This window comes from Cetorhinus maximus, chromosome 18, assembly GCF_964194155.1.
Source record: "Cetorhinus maximus chromosome 18, sCetMax3.hap1.1, whole genome shotgun sequence".
NCBI classification, from domain to species: domain Eukaryota; kingdom Metazoa; phylum Chordata; class Chondrichthyes; order Lamniformes; family Cetorhinidae; genus Cetorhinus; species Cetorhinus maximus.
The window spans coordinates 39,697,686-39,721,812 of NC_135896.1; the positions used below are offsets into that span (position 1 = coordinate 39,697,686).

Sequence of the window (24,127 nt, forward strand, 5' to 3'; positions counted from 1 at the left end):
TGGCTGCCCAGTTTTGAGCTGTCGGATCTTTTCTGAATCTACATCTTCATTTAGCACAGTGGTAGTGGCACACTTTTCCTCAATTTCTTTTTTTAACCTGATCCACTCATATTCATCATCTTTAAACTGTCTTTGGTATGCTCTAAGCCAGACAGCAGGTGGCAGGTTATACCTTGCACCCATCGTTCTGCTTCAGACACCAGGCTAACTCCACTTAGGATCATTCAAATCCAACCTTAATTTAAAGGTAATTTTCCTGCCATATACTTAGTTATTAGATTGACAATGGTTTTCCTCTTTAAATTTAAATGTGTCATTTTATTCTTCTTTAAGAAGAAGATCAGCACCAATAAGCCTTTTTGTTTTTAAACACTCACTCAGGCTGATGGTTCATTTTAACCTGTGAATTACAAAAGAACAAATTGATGACTCACTCAAAAATTTGCTACACATAATTCAGTCATTTATTTGAAAATATTACAGAAAATGATTACAGATTTGATAGGTTGAGAAAGAATAAGAAAGGAAATTAATAAAAAAAACAAAACTGCTATGTTACTTTATGCTCAGCAAATGAATGATTTAACAGTATCAGTCATCAGAATGCTCAAATCAGAATGTTAGTCATACAATCACCTGAAATAGCCAGCTCCTGATGATTGCAGATTCTTCTTCCAATACTTGGTCAGTTTTCTCCTCCTGGCAGGTTTCTTGTGAATGCAGGAAAAGACCTCCGAAGTGTTCAACTTCCTGTACCCCTTCTCAGGGGATCGACCTGGGTTATCATATTGACAGGCCATATCATCCTATGAATTTTCTCTTAAAATCACAGTATCCAATTATGTTCTGAGGTCTTTGATTAAACCATATGGTTTGAACCCACCAAAAAAGTTGTCCATCTTTCTTTATTAATTTTCCATCACATGAAATCCCTTGAAGTCACCCTTCCAGAATTGCAGCAGAACACAAGCCCCACTTTATGTCATTTAGACAGTTTCCAACATTGATCTAAGTACCAATGTCTCTTCTCCCACACTATCTGTTTTTTCCCCCAAAAGTTTTTGTTTAATTTTACTACCTTATCATGGCACAGAAAGTTTAATTTCAAAAGACTGGAAAACAAATATTTCTTTCACCAGCATAGTTTCCAGCTTGTTGGGGGACATTGCAGTTAATAAAGTCAAGCTAAAAATTATGTCAGTTTGCTTCTTTAGCTTACAGGGAAAGCAATGGGACCAACAGGGTACCCCTCTAACCAGTAGGGTTTAATGTTTGAGAAAATATAGGTGAAGGACTGAAAAAGAGGATTGATGAGGTTGATGAAAGAGAAATGAAGAGAAGAAAAGAACCTTAAATCGAGAGAAAGATGAGACCAAAAGGAAAATCAAGAAAGATTTAAAATTTAAGATTTAAAACTTTACAATCTCCAATAATTTACCACATAAAGGAATGAAATTCTAGTTTTAACTGTTCTCTTTCTGGTCCAGAGAGATTGATTGGCAGTCATTAACCATTATGTTGTTGAAAGGCTGTTAATAATTAGACTTACTTTTCTGTGGCGAGTTGAATAGCAAGGCTGCAACTTCACAAAACTCACAGGGAGGTTAAGGACTAGGTCCTGTTTTTGAGAAGTTAATGGGAGTTGCAGTTGATTCATAATTCACAGGGTACCTCTTCCTCGCTGTAAATTGCTGGGTGATTTTCACATTAATAACAGCATTCGTTGTTTAAATACTGTTAATTTTTTAGCATACTTTGACCTGATATTTTTGTCCTATTTCAAATGTCATGGACTGGGATAATATTGATAACACTTGATAATAGTTTATTGCTGTTGATAAAATGTAACTTAATTATATTTTCCCACCATTTGAATAGATGTTAGAAAAAAATTGAATGTTCTTAAAGTAAGACTTGCATCTTGTGATTTTGCAATGTTGAACTAATAGGGTTGGTTTTGCTTTCTCCCAGATGCTGTGTGAAAACCTGAGAGGAGAAATGAGTACAACACTTGGGGATGCGAAGATCTCTCTTCGAGACAGTCGATTCATTCAAGCCATTGCCAAGTCTCTCAATGTCATCTGCAAAGAGGTAAACTTCGTAGTTCAAATGCTATAACGTAACATAGTTAGAAAACTTACCCTGTTAATTGATATTTTGAGAAATACTTTCAATCCCTTTAAAGACTATAGTGCTTTTGTGCCAAAATAATATGATCAGGAACTTAATGGGTGGCATTTAATAGAGGCAACATGAGTGTTGATCACAAGCTGGGGAGCTGGCAGGAGTCGAGCGTCGTCTTTTTAAGGAATGCCTGCCACATCAAGTGCCACTCAGCCATTGACAGGCAAATGGTGGGCTTTTCCCAGGATCAAGAACCCCGGGAGCAGAAGTTCTGCTGGCTGACCAGCAACTCTGTCAAACAGTGGCATGGCCAGGGAAGCCCGTGGTTTCTGCCAGTACAACTCCCACCCAAGGCCTAGAATCATCACTGGATCCCAGGCGACAGGTGAGAAATGATGGGAAGGGGGGGGGCGGTCACAGAGTGGAATCACAGATGAGGTGTGGGAGGGGGAGGCAGCAAGGGCAGGGTTGGTTCTCAGCAGGCTCACCCCCCTTCCCAATGATGGGTCTCTCGATTAGCCACTGAGTGCCTTTGAACAGGGGACCCCTCTGGGAGCCAGTAAAAAAACCCACACAGGTTGTATGTCATGCTCTCTGCATGGCGAGTTCCCCTAACTGTCGCTGGATTGTTATCAGTGGCGGTGGGATTTCCCACTTAAGGGCCTCAATTGACATCAGGATGGGAAGGCTGTCCAATGGCCATTTGTCCATGGGCTTAATTAGTGTGGAGGTGGGAAGATGGCGGGTGTACTATAAGGGTCTGGCACATATAGGGTTAACATGGAGCTGAGTACAGCACCACTCACACAGTGATATAAGAGAACACATGACCCACACTTAGGGGTCAGTGTAGTGTTGGACAGAGCCATGAGCACAAGCAAGCATGGAGACAGCTCCTAGTTCAAACCCTTTAGTGTATATATGTACATAGTTCTTGTAGTCAATAAATATATACAGTCAACCTACTTAAGGCTATGAAGACTTCATTAAGACCTACCGAACCGTATACAGCACTCTGCAACATGGTGGCAGCTCTAGGAAAAACCAAGAACCTCAGAAGTTAGATCAGAAATTCAAAAGCTGGAAAATTAAAGGAGTAGCATTCTGACCTGACTGAAAGCACCTGAAGTGAAGACACAGAGGGGATCTCCTGGGAGAACTTCTATAGTAGAATTGGAAGCCGAGGCAGAAGGCAAAAAATTTCACTGCGCAGCTGAGGATTCCAGAGATTGCATGGAGGTCCAGTTTGTATACCCACAGATTGTGGAGTCAAAGTACTTAGCAGGAGCAGAACTAGTTTAAAAATGTTTTCAGTCTTTTAAAAGTCAGAGCTGCCTGTTTCCAAAAGCACCACAACCAGCCGGATTCCTGAGTTGGCGCCTGAACACATGGCGTCCGAGCTCGCTCTGAGAAGGAAGAAAAAATTAATTAATTGATTCAGAAGAATCATGACTAAAGAATCAGCTTTTAAGATCAGCAAATGCCAGGATTCAACGCTTTTGCGACCCTAAAGCATAGCACTGAAAGGGAGAAGTCTGTAGCTAGTCGATCCAAGCAGCCATTCTTCAAAATTTTTTCCAAGGCTGAGCACGAGTGCCAAAACCGGTAAACTGTTTGTCTTCAAACAAATAGCGGTTCCATCTTGAATTTCAGCAACTTCTTAAAGCTGATTCTACACTTTAAAATGTTTAACCATGGATCAGAAACCCATTCTTTGAGATCAATTTGGACTTATCCAAGGCCCAGATCAATCATGTAACTGGGGGCTTTGGAGAAAAAGATTCCTTAGATACATAGCAGCATCGGCGGAGAAGAAATCAGTTAACGTTTCTTCTCCGCCAATGCTGCCAGACCTGCTGAGTTTTTCCAGGTAATTCTGTTTTTGTTTTGGATTTCCAGTATCCGCAGTAGCTTTTAACTTTTTGTTTTTTTCCTTAGATACATGTCTGCTTCAGGTCAGGATAAAAAGACAGAAGCTGAACAAATTAAGACACTGCTACATTCAGTAGACTCAATAGCAAGTGACATTATTGCTAGACAAGGAATCAACAAATCATCTGCAAAATTTGAAGAAATCAATGTCTATCTTAACCTAAGAAGCAACAAAGTCCTGGAAAGGGCTGAATTTAACAAAGCATGTCCAGCAGCCAGGAGAACCTGTTGATTCATTCATCAATGATCTGTACAGGGTGGCTGAAGGCTGTAAATATGGAGACCTAGAATCTGAACTATCAGGGATAGAATAGAATAGTTGTAGGAGTAGCAGACAATGCACTCTCAGACATGCTGCCAGCGAAGGAAGATCTAACTCTCAAGAAAGCTATCCAGATTTCTATTCATCTCATTTCTATTTTTCCTTAGTTCTGATGAAGAGTCATATGGATTCGAAACGTTAACTGTATTCCTCTCCACAGATGCTGTCAGACCTGCTGAGTTTTTCCAGTTATTTTTGTTTTTGTTTCAGATTTCCAGCATCCGCAGTATTTTGCTTTTAGCTATCCAGATTGTTAGGCAGTCTGAGCTCTGTGGGCAGCACAGATCCATTTTAAGAGGAGAAAGTAAACTGTGATACAAAGGAACCCCACAGTCCAGTTAATTAAACAGCACAGAAACAGGAACACTCCAGGTCAGGGAAAGCAATACCCTAACCAACCAGTAGAGCGACCATGCCAGCTCTGTGGAGCAAAGCACCCCAAAAGGTGAGGTCAATGTCCTGCAATTTCAGCCCAATGCTTTCAATGTAACAGGATTGGACACTTTGGCAAACTGCACAAAGCCAAAACATCTAAATGTACAGAAGACCCAAAGATGATTCATGAGGTCGAGACGACACATCAAGATGACACACAACCATGCTTCTTGGATGAAGTCAAAGATCCAGGATTTTCATATTGGAAGTGGACATTTCGGTTTTACAACCATCTCACAAATTTTTAATTGCACACTGGAGCCAGTGTTACGGTCCTGTCAGACAAAGAACCACGGCTGAGAGACCCCTGGCTTTGAACAATAGACACGCCACTCTATGGGCCCAGAGGAATCCGACTTCTAGTCATAGGCATGATTTAGGAACCACTAAGGTATGGCAGCAAACAAATCTTCGAGTTGATGTATGTCTTCTATAACCAGTCTTTTTCTCTCTTGAGGAGAGATGCTTGTGTAGCCCTGAACCTCCTCAACATGGCAGAAGATGTCATGACAACCTCTGTTGTAAATTATAGAGAACTGCAAGTTCCCGAGAGCTCAAACAAGAAAGAGTATCCTGACTGGGACTTCAGCTCTGAACTGTCTTCTCTCTTTGCAGAGCAGGTTTGTCCATTTTCATTATAGGTGTCGGAAAGCCCTCATTGGTCAGACCAGCCAACCACTCAAATGATTATCATGACGCCTCCACTAGAGGATAGACAAGACAGCAACCAACAACTAGAAGAGCCTCAACCTCCGGCTCTGACGACTGTTGATGAGGTCAATACTGTGACCACAGAACAAATACTACAACCCCCAGCCAGCATGACAGTGTCACAGACAATGCTGCAACCAAGTAGCAGCTGTCTCTTGCTGATAGCACACCACACAGCCAAACTCGAAGGTGAGTTTACTAAAAAAAAACCACATCCTCATAACAGGAATGGCCATCACGACGACCCACAAGACGAAAGAATTTGAAAAAAATGATATGGAGATGAGCACAACGTTTGTCCACCCTGCAAGAAATGAGATGGAACAACAACCACCTAACACCACAACTGCCGAGTCGACAAAGAGAGGTTCAATACCAAAGAATGGAAAAAGAGGATAAAAAGATACCCAGACACCAGGACAACCTCCAAATCAACAGAATTTACCTGCAGCGACAGAGCCTACCATTCTTCCGACAGTAGTGCGAAGAGATATAGAAGGGTTATAAAGCTTCCAAATCACCTGAACCTATGAGCTCAGAGACTTGAAGAGGAGAGATGGGGTAGTAATAATGATGTAAATACAAGAGGTAAACTAGAATAACTTGAAACACATTGGATCAAGACTTGGTGGAGGTGTAGTATAATTGTCTAGCACATAAAGGGTTAACACGGGACTGAGTACAGTACCGCCTACACAGTGATATAAGAGAACACATGACCCACACCTAGGGCTCAGTTTAGTGTTGGACAGAGCCAAATGCACAAGCAAGCGTGAAGACAGCTCCTTGCTTGAACTCTTTACTATATATATGTTCATAGTTCTTGTAGTTAATAAATACATACAGTTAACCTACTTAAGACTACGAGGATTTCATCAAGACCAACTGAACAGTATCCAACACCTTGCAACAGGTGGGTTCCCACCTGAAACCTTCGTGCTTGATTAAATGATCCCTGCCTTCAACCTTGCCATGGGAGAGGGCATTAAGTTTAGCCCAACATGTGAGAAATAGGGATTGTGCATATGAGCATCAATTACGCTGCTCTCTGAAAGGCTCTTTAATGTTTAATGGTTGTTTTTAATCGAAGAATATTGAATGATGTTATATGTAACAAGCTTCTGTTCTCTTTTAAAACAATAGGAACTGGAGGCTATCCGAGATGCTCTGACTCCGTCATTAGCCTGTGCGGCTGCAAAGTCGGGTAATATCACTACATTGGAGGAGATACTGGAAATGGTAAAGAAACGAAAACATAAACAGTAATGAAAGTTGTTGGTTTCAGATTCTCATTGACTAGATTAGTGTTTCGTCCCTTTGGAGACTGGCATCTTTCCCCCTTTAGCACACAAATCAGACAGCTAATTATGTGTTGAAATGCTAACAGCCAGCCTGCTGAAAATCCACATGCGTTAAAGATCAACCAAAAATCAATTGTAAACACTAGCTCGAAATATCTTAAAATAATGGTTTAAGCCACAATATCTAAAGATGTCTATACACAATCGATGGTATTGCTTATGGTGAGCATTAAGTTTTATTAGAAGAGGAGTATTCTTCCAAGTTGTATTATCAGGGATACTGACTTCTTGGCTCTATCTGCATTTATGTATGCAAAGTCAATTTCATCATTTTCAGCTGAAATTTGAAGTGTGTAATGCTTGATGTAGTATAATTCCTGGAGGAAGGCTAAGGAAGGGGCACACACTAAATGATCGCATTTTAAATGATGTCAAAAAGAAAAGAGGGAACATGTTAAGGAGGGTGTATTAATAGATATGGAATCCTTAGTTTTACGAATAGCTGTGTTCCATGTTTCAGGTCTTTATTAGATATGGTATAAGGCTCAGGATCAGCAGTCATTCTGTTAGGAGGCCCCGCATCTCTTATGATGTGGTGAGTACCTTCAGTGCCCAATATCTAGTTATACAATAGCATAACAAGAGGGCTGTAAAAATACAAAACTGGATTCTCTAAATTCTACTTTCTTAAAATTGGAGTGATATATGACTGAACAGAATGTTGTTGTCACAGCGAGATTTAACTACTGTTCATTGTAAAGTCAAAAATAATAAATGACCAAACTTTGCACTCACTTGGAAAAGATTTACATAGATATTACATCACAGAAACCAGTTATTTGGCCCAACCAGTTTATCTTCTATACGAGCTTTAATCCTTATCGCATTTTTACATGGGGTTTTTCCGTTGTGGCATATTGGCGTACAGGTTTTTGTCTAAAAGGTTTACATTGAAACTGAGATTTCAAGAACTGTGTGCCATATGCAAAAATGTTAATACAGACACTACAGCATCTTTTTATGTCAATAACTCTTGAAATTCTAATCTGGAGCACTGATACATTTACAGAGTGATGTGGGTAATACTGACAGAAACCTCCTGAAAAAATAAAATTGGCTGCCATGTTAAAAAATACTAGAGGTATATTAAAAAACCCTAGAATCCCCAGTTTACTGAGCGTCCTAATTTCAGTTTTTAAAATTGGTATTAGTGCCCCTGAATTGAGGAGAATAAAAGAAAATCAGACTGTGTTCCCACTCCAGATCGCTCTTCAGCAACTTCTGCCAGGAAATGCACGCTTTTCGATATTGGATGAGGATATGATCAGTTTGTTCCCATTGAACAGCCTGCTGAGACTTACTCTCTAGGCTCACACATAAAGCTGGCAGAGTGAGTGAGATACCAGCGAATGCCACTGGAACTGTATCCTTGTGTGAGTCAGCACTTTGAAGAGAGGGAAGAGAAATAGTCAGTCTTTGTGAGGGAGTGGACATGGGATCAGAAGCTCCCTGTGAGGTTGAGTATGACACTGACAGTGGGAACAATTTGGTTCAGCCTGAGACACTGGACAGGGAGGCCAATCGGTGGGGACAGCACAGATGTTGTGGCATGGGTTGAAGAAGACAGCTTCAGTCTTTTCAATGTTCAGGTAACTGTCACTGATCCAAGGCTCACAAGATCCACAACCTTTTGAACTTTTCACTGTTCTCCTAAATAGCCGATCCCTTTTTTTGAGACCGTGACCTTGAGTGCTGGACTCCCGCATCTATCCTGTCCAGGTCCTAAAGAATTTTTTATGTTTCAATGAGATCTCATTTTTTTAAATTCAGGGGAATATAGACTTGTTTGCCTCAATCTCTCCTCAAACAAAAGCGCCCTCACCCCAGGAATAAATTTAGTGAAACTCTGTTGCACCATCTCCAAGGCAAGACTTTTGCTTCTTTAGCTGAGGAGGACAAAGTGTATGCAGTACTCTAGGTATGGTCTCATCAAGGTCCTTTACAATTTCCATATACAATCACAATAAAATTAGTACCCACAGGCTATTCAGGCATTGAATGCATCACATTTGGGATCAATTCTATTCTCATCTGAGATCCACCCTTGCACATTGACCAGCAGGAATCATGGGTTAGTGATCAAAAGTAGATAAAGATCAGGCGAAGTAGGGTGGGAGAAGGAATGCAAGGAGCATAAACAACAACCAGCTGGCCTGAGTGGTGTAAATTCTGTGTAGCCTCGACTGACTTTTCCACTCATCAATTCAGGACCAATTTAGCATCCAACAAAGGAAGATAGTTGTGGCTGGGGGTCAGTCATCTCAGTCTCGGGACATCGCTGCAGGAGTTCCTCATGGCAGTGTCCTAGGCCTAACCATCTTCAGCTGCTTCATCAATGACCTTCCTTCCTTCATATGGTCAGAAGTGGGAATGTTCGCTGATGATTGCACTATGTTCAGCACCATTCACAACTCCTCTGATACTGAAGCAGTCTGTGCCCATATGCAGCAAGACCTGGACAATATTCAGGCTTGGGCTGATAAGTGGGAAGTATCATTCACACAACACAAGTGACAAGCAATGACCACCTTCAACAATAGAGAATTCAAACATCTCCCCCTGACACTCAATGGCATTGCCATCACTGAATACCCCACTATCAACATCCTGGAGGTTACCATTGACCAGAAACTAAACTAGATCAGCCATATAAATACTGTGGTTTGGAATTCTGCAGTGAGTAACCCACATCCTGGCTCCTCAAAGCCTGTCCACAATCTACAAGGCAGAAGTCAGGAGTGTGATGCAATACTCTCCACCTGACTGGATGAGTGCAGTTCCAATAGCGCTCAAGAAGCTTCACACTATCCAGGACAAAGCAGCCTGCTTGATTGGCGCCCCATCCACCACCTTCAACATTCACTCCCTCTACCACCGACGCACTGTGGCAACAGTGTGTACCATCTACAAGATGCACTTCAGCAACTCACGATGAGTGGAAAAGTCAGTCGAGGCTACACAGAATTTACACCACTCAGGCCAGCTGGTTGTTGTTTATGCTCCTTGCATGCCTTCTCCCACCCTACTTCGCCTGATCTTTATCTACTTAGGGATGAGAATAAATGTTGGCCTGGCCAGTGATGCCCACATCCCATGAACGAATAAAAAATAGTCCAATTGATTCATGTCGTCTGTCCTTGCACCTCTGGTCTTAACACCACACCGTGAATTTAACTTTTCACTATGCATTGGAATTAATTTTGTATCAAAGAGTAAGACCAAAAATAATAATTACAGAGCTTTTTAGGAAGGCAAACTTGCAATCCACTTTTTTTCTGATGCTTACAGTTTTAAAAAAATTGTTTTACAGGGTGGGAACTTGTGCGGCGAGGATTATGATGGACGAACACCACTCCATGTGGCAGCTTGTGAGGGACACCTTGAAGTTGTGGGGTACCTGCTTAGTCGTGGAGCCACTATTTATGCCAAAGATAGGTATGGTAATACACCACTGAAGAATGCAGTGGAATTCAGGTACACAGAATGTTTGGGGAAACTAAACAATTGACTACGAGTCACAGTCTTTGAAATGTGTGGTTGTTGTTTGTGGATTTGGTCCTATTTTATAAATATCAGGAATTCAGCATAGTTAGATCTTTATTGAATGTTTGCTGTAAGTGCTTTCAAAGATCACAAGTAGGAGATCAGGTGGGATCATGGCTAGGGATGACATAAATGTTGATAGTGAAGCTTACCACTGCTTCACTGCCTCAATTAAGATATCCTTGCCTCTCCTTCTCTGCTGTCCACAGCACTGCCACCGAGGGTCACCATGGAAACAGTATACCCGAAGACGCTGCAATAAAAAGAATCTTGGTTCCCCAGGAGAGGGAAATTGCTTTGTAGTAGTCTCATCTTGAACTTAAAAATGTAAACCATCTTTTCAAATTTTACAGGAAATGCTGGGACTACTTAGCAGGCCTGGCATTATCTAGAACACTAGGCAAGATTTTTAGGTCCTGCCAGAGTCAGGAACGGAGGCAGGTGAGAACTGAAAATAGCAGTGTGGCTGGCATGCAGGTCTCCTGTTGCCATTCAGCCGCTGGTGAGTTTAATCAGGACAGGGGAGTGCCGGCCCTGAAAACCCTCCCAATTTGGCAATAAGGCCAGTTAGGCTAATTAGGAAGCTGATTGGGAGCTCATAGATGGCCAGTTTTGGAGTTTGCTAGGGGTGCATAGGTTGCTTGCTGGGTAGGGGCAGACCAAGGGCAGAGAGGTGGTAACAAAGTAGGGAGCCAGTCATGGCCACACCATGGAAATAGGTGGGCCTATGAAAGGGAGCATGGCTGAGAAAGACACTCAGCCATTGGCACACAGGTGATATTGAGTGTGCAGATATTATGGGGAAAGTGGTCTCTATTTGTTTGGACAGTGCAAGGGGTCATCACCCCCCTAGCATTGCAGTGCATAAGAGGAGGGAGTAAAGCTTCCAGACATTATAGAGAGTCCTGCTGAGTGCAAGGAAGGCAATAGCTGGTAATGGGAGCGCGATTCTTAGATTTGTACTTAAGTGACATTGAGGAGCAACATCCTCAGCAGCAGAGATAGAGCCCCAGGCCTGAGGAGGACAGCGGAGAGGACAAGGGACAGGAAAGCAATCGATGCCACTGCCTCAGCAGATGATCTACTGGCAAAGATAGAGGTATGTTGACGTGTTGGAGAACCATTGCTGCAGGAAACTGTTAATCTCTAGGCAGATGGTGGTTGAGATGTGTGTTTCTGGTGGTGGAAGACCTGGCACCTCATAGCACTGCTCGCCATGTCCTGCCATTAACCATCAAAGTCACTGTGACCTTGAACTACTTTGCCTCTGGCTCCTTCTAAGAACCTGATAAACGGCTGCACACCACTGCATCTCATCGGTTACTGATGCTCTTTTTGTGAGAACTGGGGAGGACATTCAATTTCAAATGATGGGGCCTTGCAAGTGCAAAGGGAGTGGGATTTACCTCCATCACTGAAGTCTCCCAGCTGCAGGACATCATCAATTGCACCCATGTGACCATCAAGGCACCTATTGAACAGTCGGTGAGATTTATCCACAGGATGGGCCTCCACTCCCTCAATGTTCAGCTGTCTGCGACCACAACAAGAGATTCCAGGCAACTGCCAAGACTTGTTTATCCTCTGTCAGTCTATGTTGTTGCAGCTCTTCATTCCATCCCCCAAACTACATGGATATATTCTAGGTGACAAGAGATATCTCTTGACGAGATGGCTATACACCCCTTTACGAGATCCTGAGATGAAGCCACAAAGGCGTAACAAACAAAGCCACATGCTCATAAGGACTACCATTGAGCCAGCCATCAGGCTGCTGAAGATGAGGTTCAATATCTGGAGTGGTCAGTTGGTGCCCTGCAATGCGCTTCTGCAAGGGTGTCACGCATCACGGTGGCCTGCCGCTCTCTCCATAACATGGCCCTCTTGGAACCGTGAAGAAGGTGAGACCTTGGAATGACACAGCTCATCAGAGGAAGAAGAGGTGGAGGAGGCCGAAGAGGAGGAGAACTTCAGCTGAGCTCTTCTTGTTGTATTCCCTTGATTTTCTTACTTCTGAACACAAATGTGCCAACCACTCAAATGTGTGTTCTCGGTTCATGAAGATTAAGTAATACATGCACAATCTTGGAGAGCTCTTGGATGACTACACACTGCAGACTACCTATCATGTGTTTCATTACATTGTTTCCTATCTGGTAATGTACATGGATCATAACCACACCTACTTAAAAGTCTACCACCACACTTCTAACCCAGGAGGATGGGATCTGGAACTCACTTTGAACTGCCTGCGAGAACACCGTCATTGAAGACGTAACCTGAAATAGATCCACTCCTATTGCCAATAAATGATGCACAATTGTCCAGAGATTTCACAGCACCCGCTTCACATATCCTTGCTTCCCGTCGCCACCTTTTCTGTCATCCAGCTGGGTGGGACTACTCTCACATGGTTCCATTTTTACCTATCTAATCATAACAAGAAAATTATTTGCAATGGCTTCGCATCCTGCTCCCACACCGTTATCTCTGATGTCCTTCAAGTATCAATCCTTACCTCTTATATTTCTCATCCACATGATGCCTCTTGGTGACATAATCCAAAGGCCTGTCATAAGTTTTCACATGTATGCTGATGACACCCAGCTCTATCTAACCACCACCTCTCATGACTCTCCACTGTTGCCATATCATCAGACTGCTTATCTAACATTCAGTACTGGATGAGTAAAAATTTCCTCTAATTAAATATTGGTAAGATTGAAGCCATAGTTTTCTGTCTCTGCTCCAAGCTCTGTTCCCTGACTACCAACTCTATCCCTCTCCGTGGGAATAGTCTGAGATCCAACCTGGCTGAATCTCAGGCTATTCCCACGGAGAGGGATGGAGTCGGTAGTCAGTGAACAGAGTTCACAACCTTGGTATCATGTTTGATCCTGAGATGAGCTTCCAACCTCATATTCGTGGCATCTCTAAGATTGCCTTTTTTTCACCTCACTCAACTTTTCCCTTCTCAGCTAGCTCACCTGCTGCTGAAACCCTCATCCATACCTTTGTTACTTCTAGACAAAACTATTCCAATGTAATCCTGGCTGGTCTCCCAGATTCCACCCTCTGTAAACTTGAAGCCATCCAAAATTCTCCTGCCTGTGTCTTAACTCATGGCAAGTCCTGTTCCCTATCATTCCTGTACTCGCTGACCTACATTGGCTCCTAGTCAAGCATCATCTTTATTGGAAAATTCTTATTCTTGTTTTCATATCTCTCTGAGGCCTTGTCCCTCCCTATCTCTGTAATCTCCTCCAACCCCACAAATCTCAAAGGAATCTGTGCTCCTCTAATACGAGTTTTTTATGCATTGCCAATCACAATTGCTCCACCATTGGTGGCCGTGCCTTCAGTTGTCTATGCCCCAAACTCTGGAATTGCCTCCCAACACCTCTCTGCCTCTTTATTTCACTTTTCTCCTCTGAGGCACTTCTTAAAACCTATCTCTTTGACCAAGCCATTGGTCAGCTTCTTATGTGGCACAGTGTCATACTTTTATTGGAATGATCCTGTGAAGCATCTTTGGACGTTTCATTTTGTTAAAGAAGCTATATAAATATAAGTTGTTGCTTTCCTGTCTCACTATTAAAGCATGCAAGCCCACACTTATGGCGTCATGTTTCAATATTTACATTGTGTTTAAAAAGAAAAGCACGTTTACAAGTGAAACAAATCCCAGTGACCCACTCAGTGCTCTGCCCGACATGGTGGCCTCTGTTCTCGGCCACTTCTGTTGTGGTCTCTTACGGTCTGCTGCCACCATATATGTTGAGGGTCTCAATGTAGACCTCAAGGGATCTGTCTCTATGCTGTCTATGCTTTGCAAGATATTGAGACTGGCGTGAGTTCTGGTTGAACACAATTGTATGGGGCGGAATTTTATGCCAGCGGGATTTCGCGGTCTCACCGAAGTCAATGGAGTTTGGAATGGCTCGCTGTATTTTACAACCATATCCCTGCCGCAACAGGGCCATAAAATTCCAACCATGAAGTTTATTATTAGCAACAACTATATGCAGCTCTGCAAAGGCCTTGATCTTACCAGGGTCCTAACAGTTACATAGGCTGATTACTTGAATGTATGCCTGACTCATAAGGCACACATAAAGTCTTACTGATACAGGGTCACAGACAGCAGTGAACATCTGTTGTAGAGATCACAGGCTGTAGTGAACATCTAAAATGGAGGCTGTACCTTTTATCCTCCAGTCTTATACATGGTGATGTCATAGTGATGTCCCTATGCGGCTTCTTAAAGATACATGCCATTGTCTGCATTGGCATGCATACAATATCACAACTTCTATGTGGTGCTCCTCTTGTGTCCTCGGATGAAGCAGAGACAGCCTGCACCTCTAGATGCATTGGCATCAATGCACAGGCACTTTTTGTCACTGGGCCATGTTGCACAGATTGACCACCCAACCTGCCCTGCAGCCAATTAACAGGCTACCCCCCTGAAAACCGGGGCTTGGCTCCCCCCACGCCTGGGCGGGATCCGGACCCAGAAATGGTCCTAACTCATATTCCCAACACCGGAAGGAAAATCAGGCCCATCAACTCTGCTTCTCACCAGAGATGCTGCCAGACCTGCTGAGTATTTCCAGCGTTTTCTGTTTTTATTTAAGATTTCCAGCATCCCACAGTATTTTGCCTTATATTCTCAGATTTTACTTTTAGTTTCTGTTACTATGGTTAAACCATAATATAAGACAATTTTCATTAACTTTTGCTGGAACACCCAATTTATTATCATTTTAAAGTGATGTGCACTGGAGGAAGTGGGGAAAGTGAGGGAGAGAGAGAAAGATTTTTGTGTTGAGAGAGGAAGGGGAACCAGAATAAGAGATGAAAGAGCAAGAATTTTTTCATGGGGGAGAAAGAGAGTACTCTGATGCAGAATGGGAATTGTAAGACCTTTATTTTCACTCCTTCCAACGGATGATCCAACAGCATCTGATGTCCGCTTCCTAGGTCTCTGCTTGATACCCATACCTTACTGCCTTGCTGTGCATTTCGGTGTTGAAAGGATGTAAAAACATAAATTGAAATCAGTAGTGGAACATGTGTGAAAGGAAGAAAGATACAAATAGGGAAAAAGTAGGTGAGGAGAGATTTATAAAAAAATAGGGAGAGACAGTGAGAGTGTTGAAAACCAAAAGGACAAGAATTTAATGTTCCCCTGATGATGGGTTGGGGAGCCATATAATGGGGTTGAAGGTGTGGAGTGAAGACCCCATCACCTTCCCGACTATCCCCAATTAAGTCTGGGGCTGGAATGTTGAGGACTTAAGGGCCTCACACTGCCACTGCTGGTATTCTACGAGTGATGGGTAGGGACATCGCCATGTGGGCAAGTCACCACGTAAATCCTGGTGGGTATGCCTGCAGCCTCGTGGGGATCTCCTTCTCCGGCTCCTGAGCCCAATGGAGGAAACAGAGGGACCCTTGGGAAGCTGTTCCCTGTCCCTGACAAGGAAACCCTCCCTCATCACCAGGGCCTCAAGCCTGTGATCTCGCTCCAATCACTTTGGTACGGGAGCTCCAGGGACATTCCATCACATGGGACCCACTGCGGTACCGGCAGTGGTCCCTGCTCCCAGTGGCTTTGCTGGTATTGGAGAACTGCTGGCTTCTGATTTGCTGGCAGTTTCTGGGGATGGGACCTCGGCCCTGCACTAGGAAATCCAGTGGGAAATTGTTCCTTGTGGAGCCAGGAACCCTGATGGCAGTCAACGGGATACCTAATTGGGACATAATCCCAACAGGGCATCCAGAAATAGTTGTGGTGGGGCTGCTGCTAGCTCACCAGCCAGTGGATGGGCCCACTGCTGCAACCATTAAATCCCACCCTGAAGGCAGAATCATCCAGTCTCGTTGGCGGCATGCGTCATGGCAAGAAGATCAAAAATCAGTTTCACGCCGTTGTGAAACCAGTTTGCAATCATCTGCTCCACCCATCAATGGTGGGACACATTTCCCGTCACTGCACGTTGGGGACCTACGTTCAATACTTTAGCATCTCATTATAAGCCCTGCTCACTGGAATCACCTCCCCACATCAAATTTACCGCTCATATCAGCGTGACTTCAGAATGGCATACTTCAGAACTGCCTTCAAAAGGCGTGCACCTGGCGATCTGAACATTGAGGGAAACTCAAAGGTGAGTGCACACAACATTGTGCAGTGCACACAAGCATTGCCTGTCGGACATCAGGGAAGAGGCGCTGTGCATTCGGCTGGGTGGGGGGGTGCACAGGCAAGCCGCTTTTCCCCGGCTGGCTTTCAGTGCGGTGCAGGGGCAAGGCCGGTGGGGGGTGGGGGCGGTGGTGCAAAGCAGCAGCGACTGAAGGAAGTACACAAGTACATATCGGGGGTGGGCGGGTGGTGGTGAGGGAAGCAGCCACGCACTTGGAAATGCTTGTCAAAAGTGAGCATTCTTCCGCAGCTGAGACTGCTCAACTGAGGCGACGGCCAGGGCTACCTATAACCAGACAAGGTCCCTGATGAATTTACCAGTGCCCAAACTGCGATGCAGATTTGGCATGAGCCTCTGGGCTGTTAAGTTGGTTATGAGTTGTCAGTTTTAGGCACCTAAGAGACACAACAATTTAAAATTTATACACCAAAGTATCCAGATATAATTCTCCTGTGGAAGGAAAATATGGTAGATTTTTAATCCTGTGATGGCAACCGTGTAGAGATTTAATCTAAGCAGCATCAACTGCAACGAAAGAGGATGAGTTCAATCAGAGTATACAATGGCATATAACAGACTAGTTATACAGCAAAAACATTCGACCGTGCCAAGTTGCGATTGGACAGGATAACAGGCTTGTGCAAACAGCTCTCCTCTTCCTTCTCTTTACTTCTGGTGCCTTGCTTCTTCTCCAAATTCCCCCGACCTTCTCAAGAGTGTTAGACTGAAGTCAGCATGGATCCAATCTCAAGAGTTTTTCTTCATCACGTGCTACAATTGGAATCCTTCCAAACCTTATCCTTAATGCCCATTTTCAGGGGTTCATTATTGACAAGGCCTTATTGTCCTATACAGATTCTTCTTTATTCCACCAGCTAATCTGATTGGCATCTGTAGTTTCAGCAGAAGCACCGGGAACAAGGGTGGCTGCTGGGACTACAAGCAATCCTACCAGCCAAAGTGTTGGATCCCCAAGATGGAGGTAAGGACTCTATTTTATTCCACAGATCTTTACTTATTGTCCAGGTTTCTAAGACATAGGGGGAAGTGTAGTATGTCTGGCACATATAGGGTTAAAGTGGGACTGAGTACAGTGCTGCTCACACAGTGATTTAAGAAGGCCATGACCCAGACCCAGGGTTAGTGTGGTGTTGAGGAGAGATGCGTATAGACCTAAGCATGGAGACAGCTCCTAGCTTGTACCCTTTACTGCACATGCAAATAGTTCTAATAGTTAATAAATACTTGCAGTTAACCTACAGAAGACAATGGAGACTTCTTTAAGACATACCGATCTGCAACCTACACCCTCCCAATAGGAAGTGGGTAAAATGTAGCATCTTATAGGTTTTTACCTTTGTTCAAACCATGGAGAGAAGCCCACCATTATCACGCAAATACACCAGGCTGATTGTTTCACTTACCACATTCTGTGTTGTTTCTTTGATCAGTTTCACGGTTCCCTAAGAAGATATCAACTTTCAAACTTACCATATCAACAGCCGGGATTTTCTGGCGTGAAACCAGTTCGTGATAGTCCGATCAGCCCACCGATTGTGGGCCGCGTTTCCCGCCATAGGATGTCGGGAATTTCATTGTAATATATCTGCATATCTTTATTAGGCCAGCCTGCTGGAATCGCCCTCCCAAGCTGGATCATCCGTCCACATTGGCAGGAAAGCACGCCGACGTGTTTCACAACAGCACATAAAAGGCGTGCACTTGGCAGGCTGCACTTAGAGGGGAACTCGGAGGTGAATACACTGCAACGATGTGCAGCTCTTGCCAGGGTCGCCTGTTGGACTTCAAGCTTGAGGAATGTTGGGGGGGGAGGGGTGGGGGCAAGGGCAGCCCTGCTGTTGAGGCAACTTGTGGGGGAGGGGTCAAGGGCAGCCCTGTCGTTGAATATAGCGCACAAGCATTTGGGGTGGGGGGTAGGGTGGGCGAGGGAAGCGGCCACACATTAGGGAAACCTGTATAAAGTGACCATTCCTCTGCAGCTGAGGCGGTTCAGGCACAGCCACATTGATATGATTGGATAAAAACAAAAAACTACTGCGGATGCTGGAAATCCAAAACAAAAACAGAATTACCTGGAAAAACTCAGCAGGTCTGGCAGCATCGGCAGAGAAGAAAAGAGTTGACGTTTCGAGTCCTCATGACCCTTCAACAGTTCTGTTGAAGGGTCATGAGGACTCGAAACGTCAACTCTTTTCTTCTCCGCTGATGCTGCCAAACCTGCTGAGTTTTTCCAGGTAATTCTGTTTTTGTTTTTGATATGATTGGAGTCTGGCTTCTAGCTTATCTGCCCACTCAAGCAACACAGAGTCATCAAAGTGTCACCAAGTGTTCACTACTCCTCCCGCATCCCCACTCCCAGTCCCCGGGCACAGACTACAAAGTCATGAGCGTTTTAGTGGACTGCAGAACAGTTGGTTGACTGGGCACATTGTACAATCTCCTTGCTAAAGCTGGCCATGGAGCAGTCACTGCTGGAGGCGCTCACAGATCCTTGCAATGTCAGCATTCTGGTTTGGACCAGTCTCCCCCATGGTTCAAGCTAACAGCACAGCCTTGCAGCACAGATTAGGAGAATGTCTGCACCTGAGCTGAGAACACAGCATGCGGCCCAATGGGCAAAGCTGCCACCAATTGGTCAGGTGGAGTGGGTTGGAGGTGGGTGGGGTTTTGGGCGGCCATGCAACGCACTAATCTCTGGCCATCCAAGTGGTGGCCAGCACTCTCCGGGAAGCATTAAGGCGCCTTCACACTTAATCAAGACAGGCTGTTACGCCACCCATGCTAACCACGTGTCTCTCTCTTTCATCTTGCAGGAGGAGTACATCAGGATCATGAAGCCTGGTGGATTAGTTGTATGGCTGATAGCTACAAAGAGCGAAGATGATGGAGGAGAGAGTGACTGAGGCTCCTGACTGCGTAGAGGCAGGAGCAGCAACGTCGGGAAGAAGGGGCAGCTGGGGCTCTCGCACGCACTGCCGAAGAGCCGCAGCTAGCCATCACTGGTCGGTTCCTAGCAACACCCAGGGACCATGAGGTCATGGATGCCATCTTTGCAAGGGCATACAACTTTGTGCGTTTCGCCTGGGATCAGGACAGCCAGGATGCAAGAGCGATTGGATTCACCCAGATCTCAGGTTTCCCATAGGAGCAGGGTGCCATCAACTGCACTCACGTGGCGCTCAGATCTTCGTCGCAACACGAGGTGAACTACTTCAGCCGCAAGGGGTTCCACTCGTTGAATGTGCAGCTGGTGTGTGACCACCAGAAACACATCCTGCAGGTGTACGCACTATTTCCAGGGAGTGTGCATGACTCCTACATCCTTAGTCAGTCACAGATCCATGAAGTCTTCCAGGCTCCACATAAGCTGCAGGGATGGGTCCTTTGGGACAAGGGCTATCCGCAGAGGCTGTGGCTGATGACACCCGTGTGGTGGCCTCAGATTTCAGCAGAGCGATGGTACAATGAGGCTCATGCAGCAACCTGCAATTTGGTGGAGCAGACTATCGGGATGCTGAAGATGAGTTTCCAGTGTTGGATCTGTCTGCTGCAGCCCAGCAATGCAGTCCACGGAGGGTATCACGCATTGATGTCATCAGCTGCAGCCTTTACAACCTAGCATTGCAATGGGGAGACGAGCTGGCTGAGGAGGCCTCCTCTGATGAGAAGGATGCCGACGGGGGTGAGGATGAGGCTGAGGAGGTCCTCAGAGTCGACAATGATGGGGATGAAGCCCTCGCACTAGCTAGATGATTCAGACGCGCTAGGGAAGCCCTCATAGCTGCTAGGTTTGTGGAGGATGATGACAACATACAGTGAGATGACCCCATGGATCCTCACATTACATCTGTGAATGTTTGACTCCAGTCTGGCTTAAGGCAGCGCAAGTACCCTTTGTGAGAATGCTCCTGTCATGAATACACAGTGGAGGCCCTAATAGTCACTCGATTGCAGGAGGATGATGATGATATTTAGGATAGAATTAGTAGTCACATGGAAAAATATGCATTGATAAGGAAGAGCCAGCATGGATTTTTAAAGGGGAAATTGTGTTTAACTAACTTGCTGGAGTTTTTTGAAGAGGTAACAGAAAAGGTCGATGAGGGTAATGCTGTTGATGTGGTGTACATGAACCTTGAAAAGGCATTTTCAGTGCTACACAACCGACTTGTGAGAAAAGTTATTGCTCATGGAATTAAAGGGACAGTAGCAACGTGGATACAAAATTGGCTGAAAAATAGGAAGCAGAGAGCAATGGTCAATAGATATTTTTTGGGCTGGAGGAATGTTTGTAGTGGAGTTCCCCAGGGGTCAGTATTGGGACCCTTGCTTTTCCTGAAATATATTAATGATCTAGATCTTGGTGTGCAGGGGATAATTTCAAAGTTTGCGGATGATATGAAGCTTGGGAGTATTGTGAACTGCGAGGAGGACGGTGCGGAACTTCAAGAGGACATAGACAAGTTGGTGGTGTGGGCAGAAAGGTGGCAGATGAAGTTCAATGAGGAGATGCGAGGTGATGTGTTTTGGTAGGAAGAACATGGACAGACAATATAACATAAGGGGTGAAATTTTGAAGGGGGTGCAGGAGCAGAAAGACTTGGGTGTATATGTGCACAGATCATTGAAGGTGGCAGGACAGGCGGAGAGAGCAGTTAATAAAGCATATAGTATCCTGGGCTTTATTAATGGGGGCATAGAATACAAAAGCAGGGAGATTATGCTGAATTTATATAGGATACTCATTAGACCTCAGCTGGAATATTGTGTACAGTTCTGAGCACTATATTATAGGAAGGATGTGAACACATTGGAGGGAGTGCAGAAGAGATTTACAAGAATGGTGCCAGGGATGAGAAACTTCAGCTATGAGGATAGATTGGAGAGGTTGGGACTGAATGGAGATTTGATATAGATGTTCAAAATCATGAGGGGGCTGGACAGAGTAGATAGGGAGAAGCTGTTTCCATTCGTCAAAGGATCAAGAACGAGAGGGCACAGATTTAAAGTGATTTACAAAAGAAGCAAATGTGACCTGAGAAAAAACTTTTTCACACAACGAGTGGTTCGGGTCTGGAATGCACGACCTGGAAGTGTGGTGGAGGCAGGTTCAATCAAGGCATTCAAGAGGACATTAGATGATTATTTGAATAGAAACAATGTGCAAGGGTACGGGGAAAAGGCAGGGCAATGGCACTAGGTCATAATATTTATTTGGAGAGCTGGTGCAGACATGATGGGCAGAATGGCCTCCTGTGCTGTTAAGATTCTGTGACATGCAGTGAGGACACTCCATAGGTCTTCACATAGCCTCTGAGAATGTCTGACTCGTGTCTGGCTGAGGGCAGCTCCCTTGTGCCCTGTGATCAGGATCATATCATAGAGACGCAGCCATGAAACTTTAGAAGCATCTGATCCTTTGTCTGCCTTCAGCACCTGAGCCCTTCAGGAGCACAGCGTCACTGGTCATAGATGCTGAAGATATGGGGCCAGCCCCACCTTAAAGGTGCTGAGAGAACACAGAGAGAATGAGAGAACTCTGTGGCGCCTACCCACTACATTCTGGCAGCAATGACAAGCAAAGTTGAGACCTGGAGGGTCCCGGCCTGCTTCTGGGGTCCTGCTGTGTGGCAGTGGCACTCTCCTCGGCCCGTGGAACTGGAGCTGCTGAGGTCACAGGAAGAGGGAATTCGGATGGGCTGGACGCTCCTGGAGTCACCTGGATGGATGGCCCCGGGGTGTGCACCTGCTGATCCTCCTCCCCATGGGTGCCCAAGAGCCCCAGGCTGACTCCTTGAGGAGAACAGGTAGCTGGAGTGAGATCGAGCTGCCCGGCACCCCTGTTTCTTACACAGTGTTGGAGGCCAACTATGGCAACAGCGACGGAGTTGAGCTCGCGCAGCAGTGCAGGACCAATGTCTCCATGGTGGCCGCCATCCTACCAGTGTTGACCTCAGTGCTTTGGCATGCCGGCGGTATCACCTCAGAGTGAAGGCGGACGGACTCCTCCATCAAGCCTTGCAAGTTGAGGAGTGCAGCGGACATCCTTTCTTGATGTTCCCGAGCTTGCCTTTGCAGCTCCAGCAACTGTGACATGACTGAGTCCAGAGGCTCGTCATCTGACTCAGACTCAGCAAATTTCTGGTCTCCAGCAGTCCTCCAAGTGCCGGACACCAGGAAAGTCCCTGCCATGGATCAGACAGCATGCTGTGCTCACCAGGTTGTGAGCCCAAGGCTCTTCTAAAGCTAGGACCCGCCAAGATGTGTCTCTGCGCTGCTGGAGGGTACGGGTGAGCACTGTGACAGGACTTAGAGGAGGGTGCCTCCAGATTCCTCTTCAGAGGTTTCTTTGGGGCTTGATTGGAGGCCCTGGGTCATACACTCCATCGGCTGTTTCCCAGATGTTTCCGCCCAACATCCCCATTGTTCGTTTCGGTTTGTTATCAGTTCTATATGCTTAAATCTGCTCATGGACCAGCCATACAGGCTGACTGTTCTACTCTCTTGTTAAATTATTGTACCATAGAATGTTAAACTATATGTACAAAAACACTTCCTATTGTATTCTCACTGGTTATTTTAGCATTTTAGTAAACATCTTTGTTAAACAAGGTTAACAGACAATCCTGATACAGCTTTACAATATGGTTGTTTATGACATTTACCTAGTTACCTTTCCACTATTGCAGATAGTGTCCATGCCTCTTTCCTGGGCTATTGGTTCCCCTGCACCTGGGGCAATTGTCATGTATCAAAATACTCATTCCACTTGTTTCTACTGAAACTAAACTTAGTGTTAATCTAATCCTTTACCTTATTCCAGCTAAATATCATCTCTACATATATTCTACAGACATTTCTCATTTCTAACAAATCGCTGAATAAGAACAACTTAAGTGTTCCTAGTAGTTCTGATGTTTCATGTTGATAAAGGATCAACTCTACAGTGTTCTCTTTTAGATCTTTTGCTTGTCAAATGCTACAGTGACTCTCTTTTCCCTTTGCAGACACACCAAAATCATCAAGTTATTACTGGAGACTGGTGCCCATTTCTCAAAAGACGAGCTTGGAAATTTGGGCACTGACTTGTGCCGGTAAGATTTCTAGTTTGCCATGTACCTGAGGAGCCTGATATACAAATGTTGTTCACTGCACGCGGTGTCCTCTGGTACACTTGAGGCCTTCCATGACCAATGGGATTGGAGATTGTGACAGAAAGTGTGAATGATATTATTTAAATTATAAGTTTTCTTTGGGGGGAATGTTATGGTCCCCGGCCAGTTGGTTTGTAGGTGGGTGGGGGTGGCCAATCAGATTAGCTGACAGCTCACTGAGGCGGGACTTCTGCCCAAGTCACAGAATCAGAAGAGGCCCTTCGGCCCATCGAGTCTGCACCGACACATGAGAAACACCTGACCTACCTACCTAATCCCATTTACCAGCACTTGGCCCATAGCCTTGAATGTTAT

At 44.8% G+C, this 24,127-nt stretch overlaps 1 protein-coding gene across 1 annotated transcript in view; it reads left to right on the forward strand.

Annotated features, from left to right (window-relative positions):
• The window catches only part of LOC144693566 (60 kDa lysophospholipase-like), a 123,160-nt gene that overhangs the window by 75,730 nt on the left and 23,303 nt on the right, over positions 1 to 24,127 (forward strand). The window contains 4 exon segments of the mRNA XM_078563408.1: positions 1,972 to 2,091; positions 6,668 to 6,763; positions 10,196 to 10,359; positions 23,666 to 23,752. Coding sequence (XP_078419534.1) covers positions 1,972 to 2,091; positions 6,668 to 6,763; positions 10,196 to 10,359; positions 23,666 to 23,752 — 467 coding nt within the window.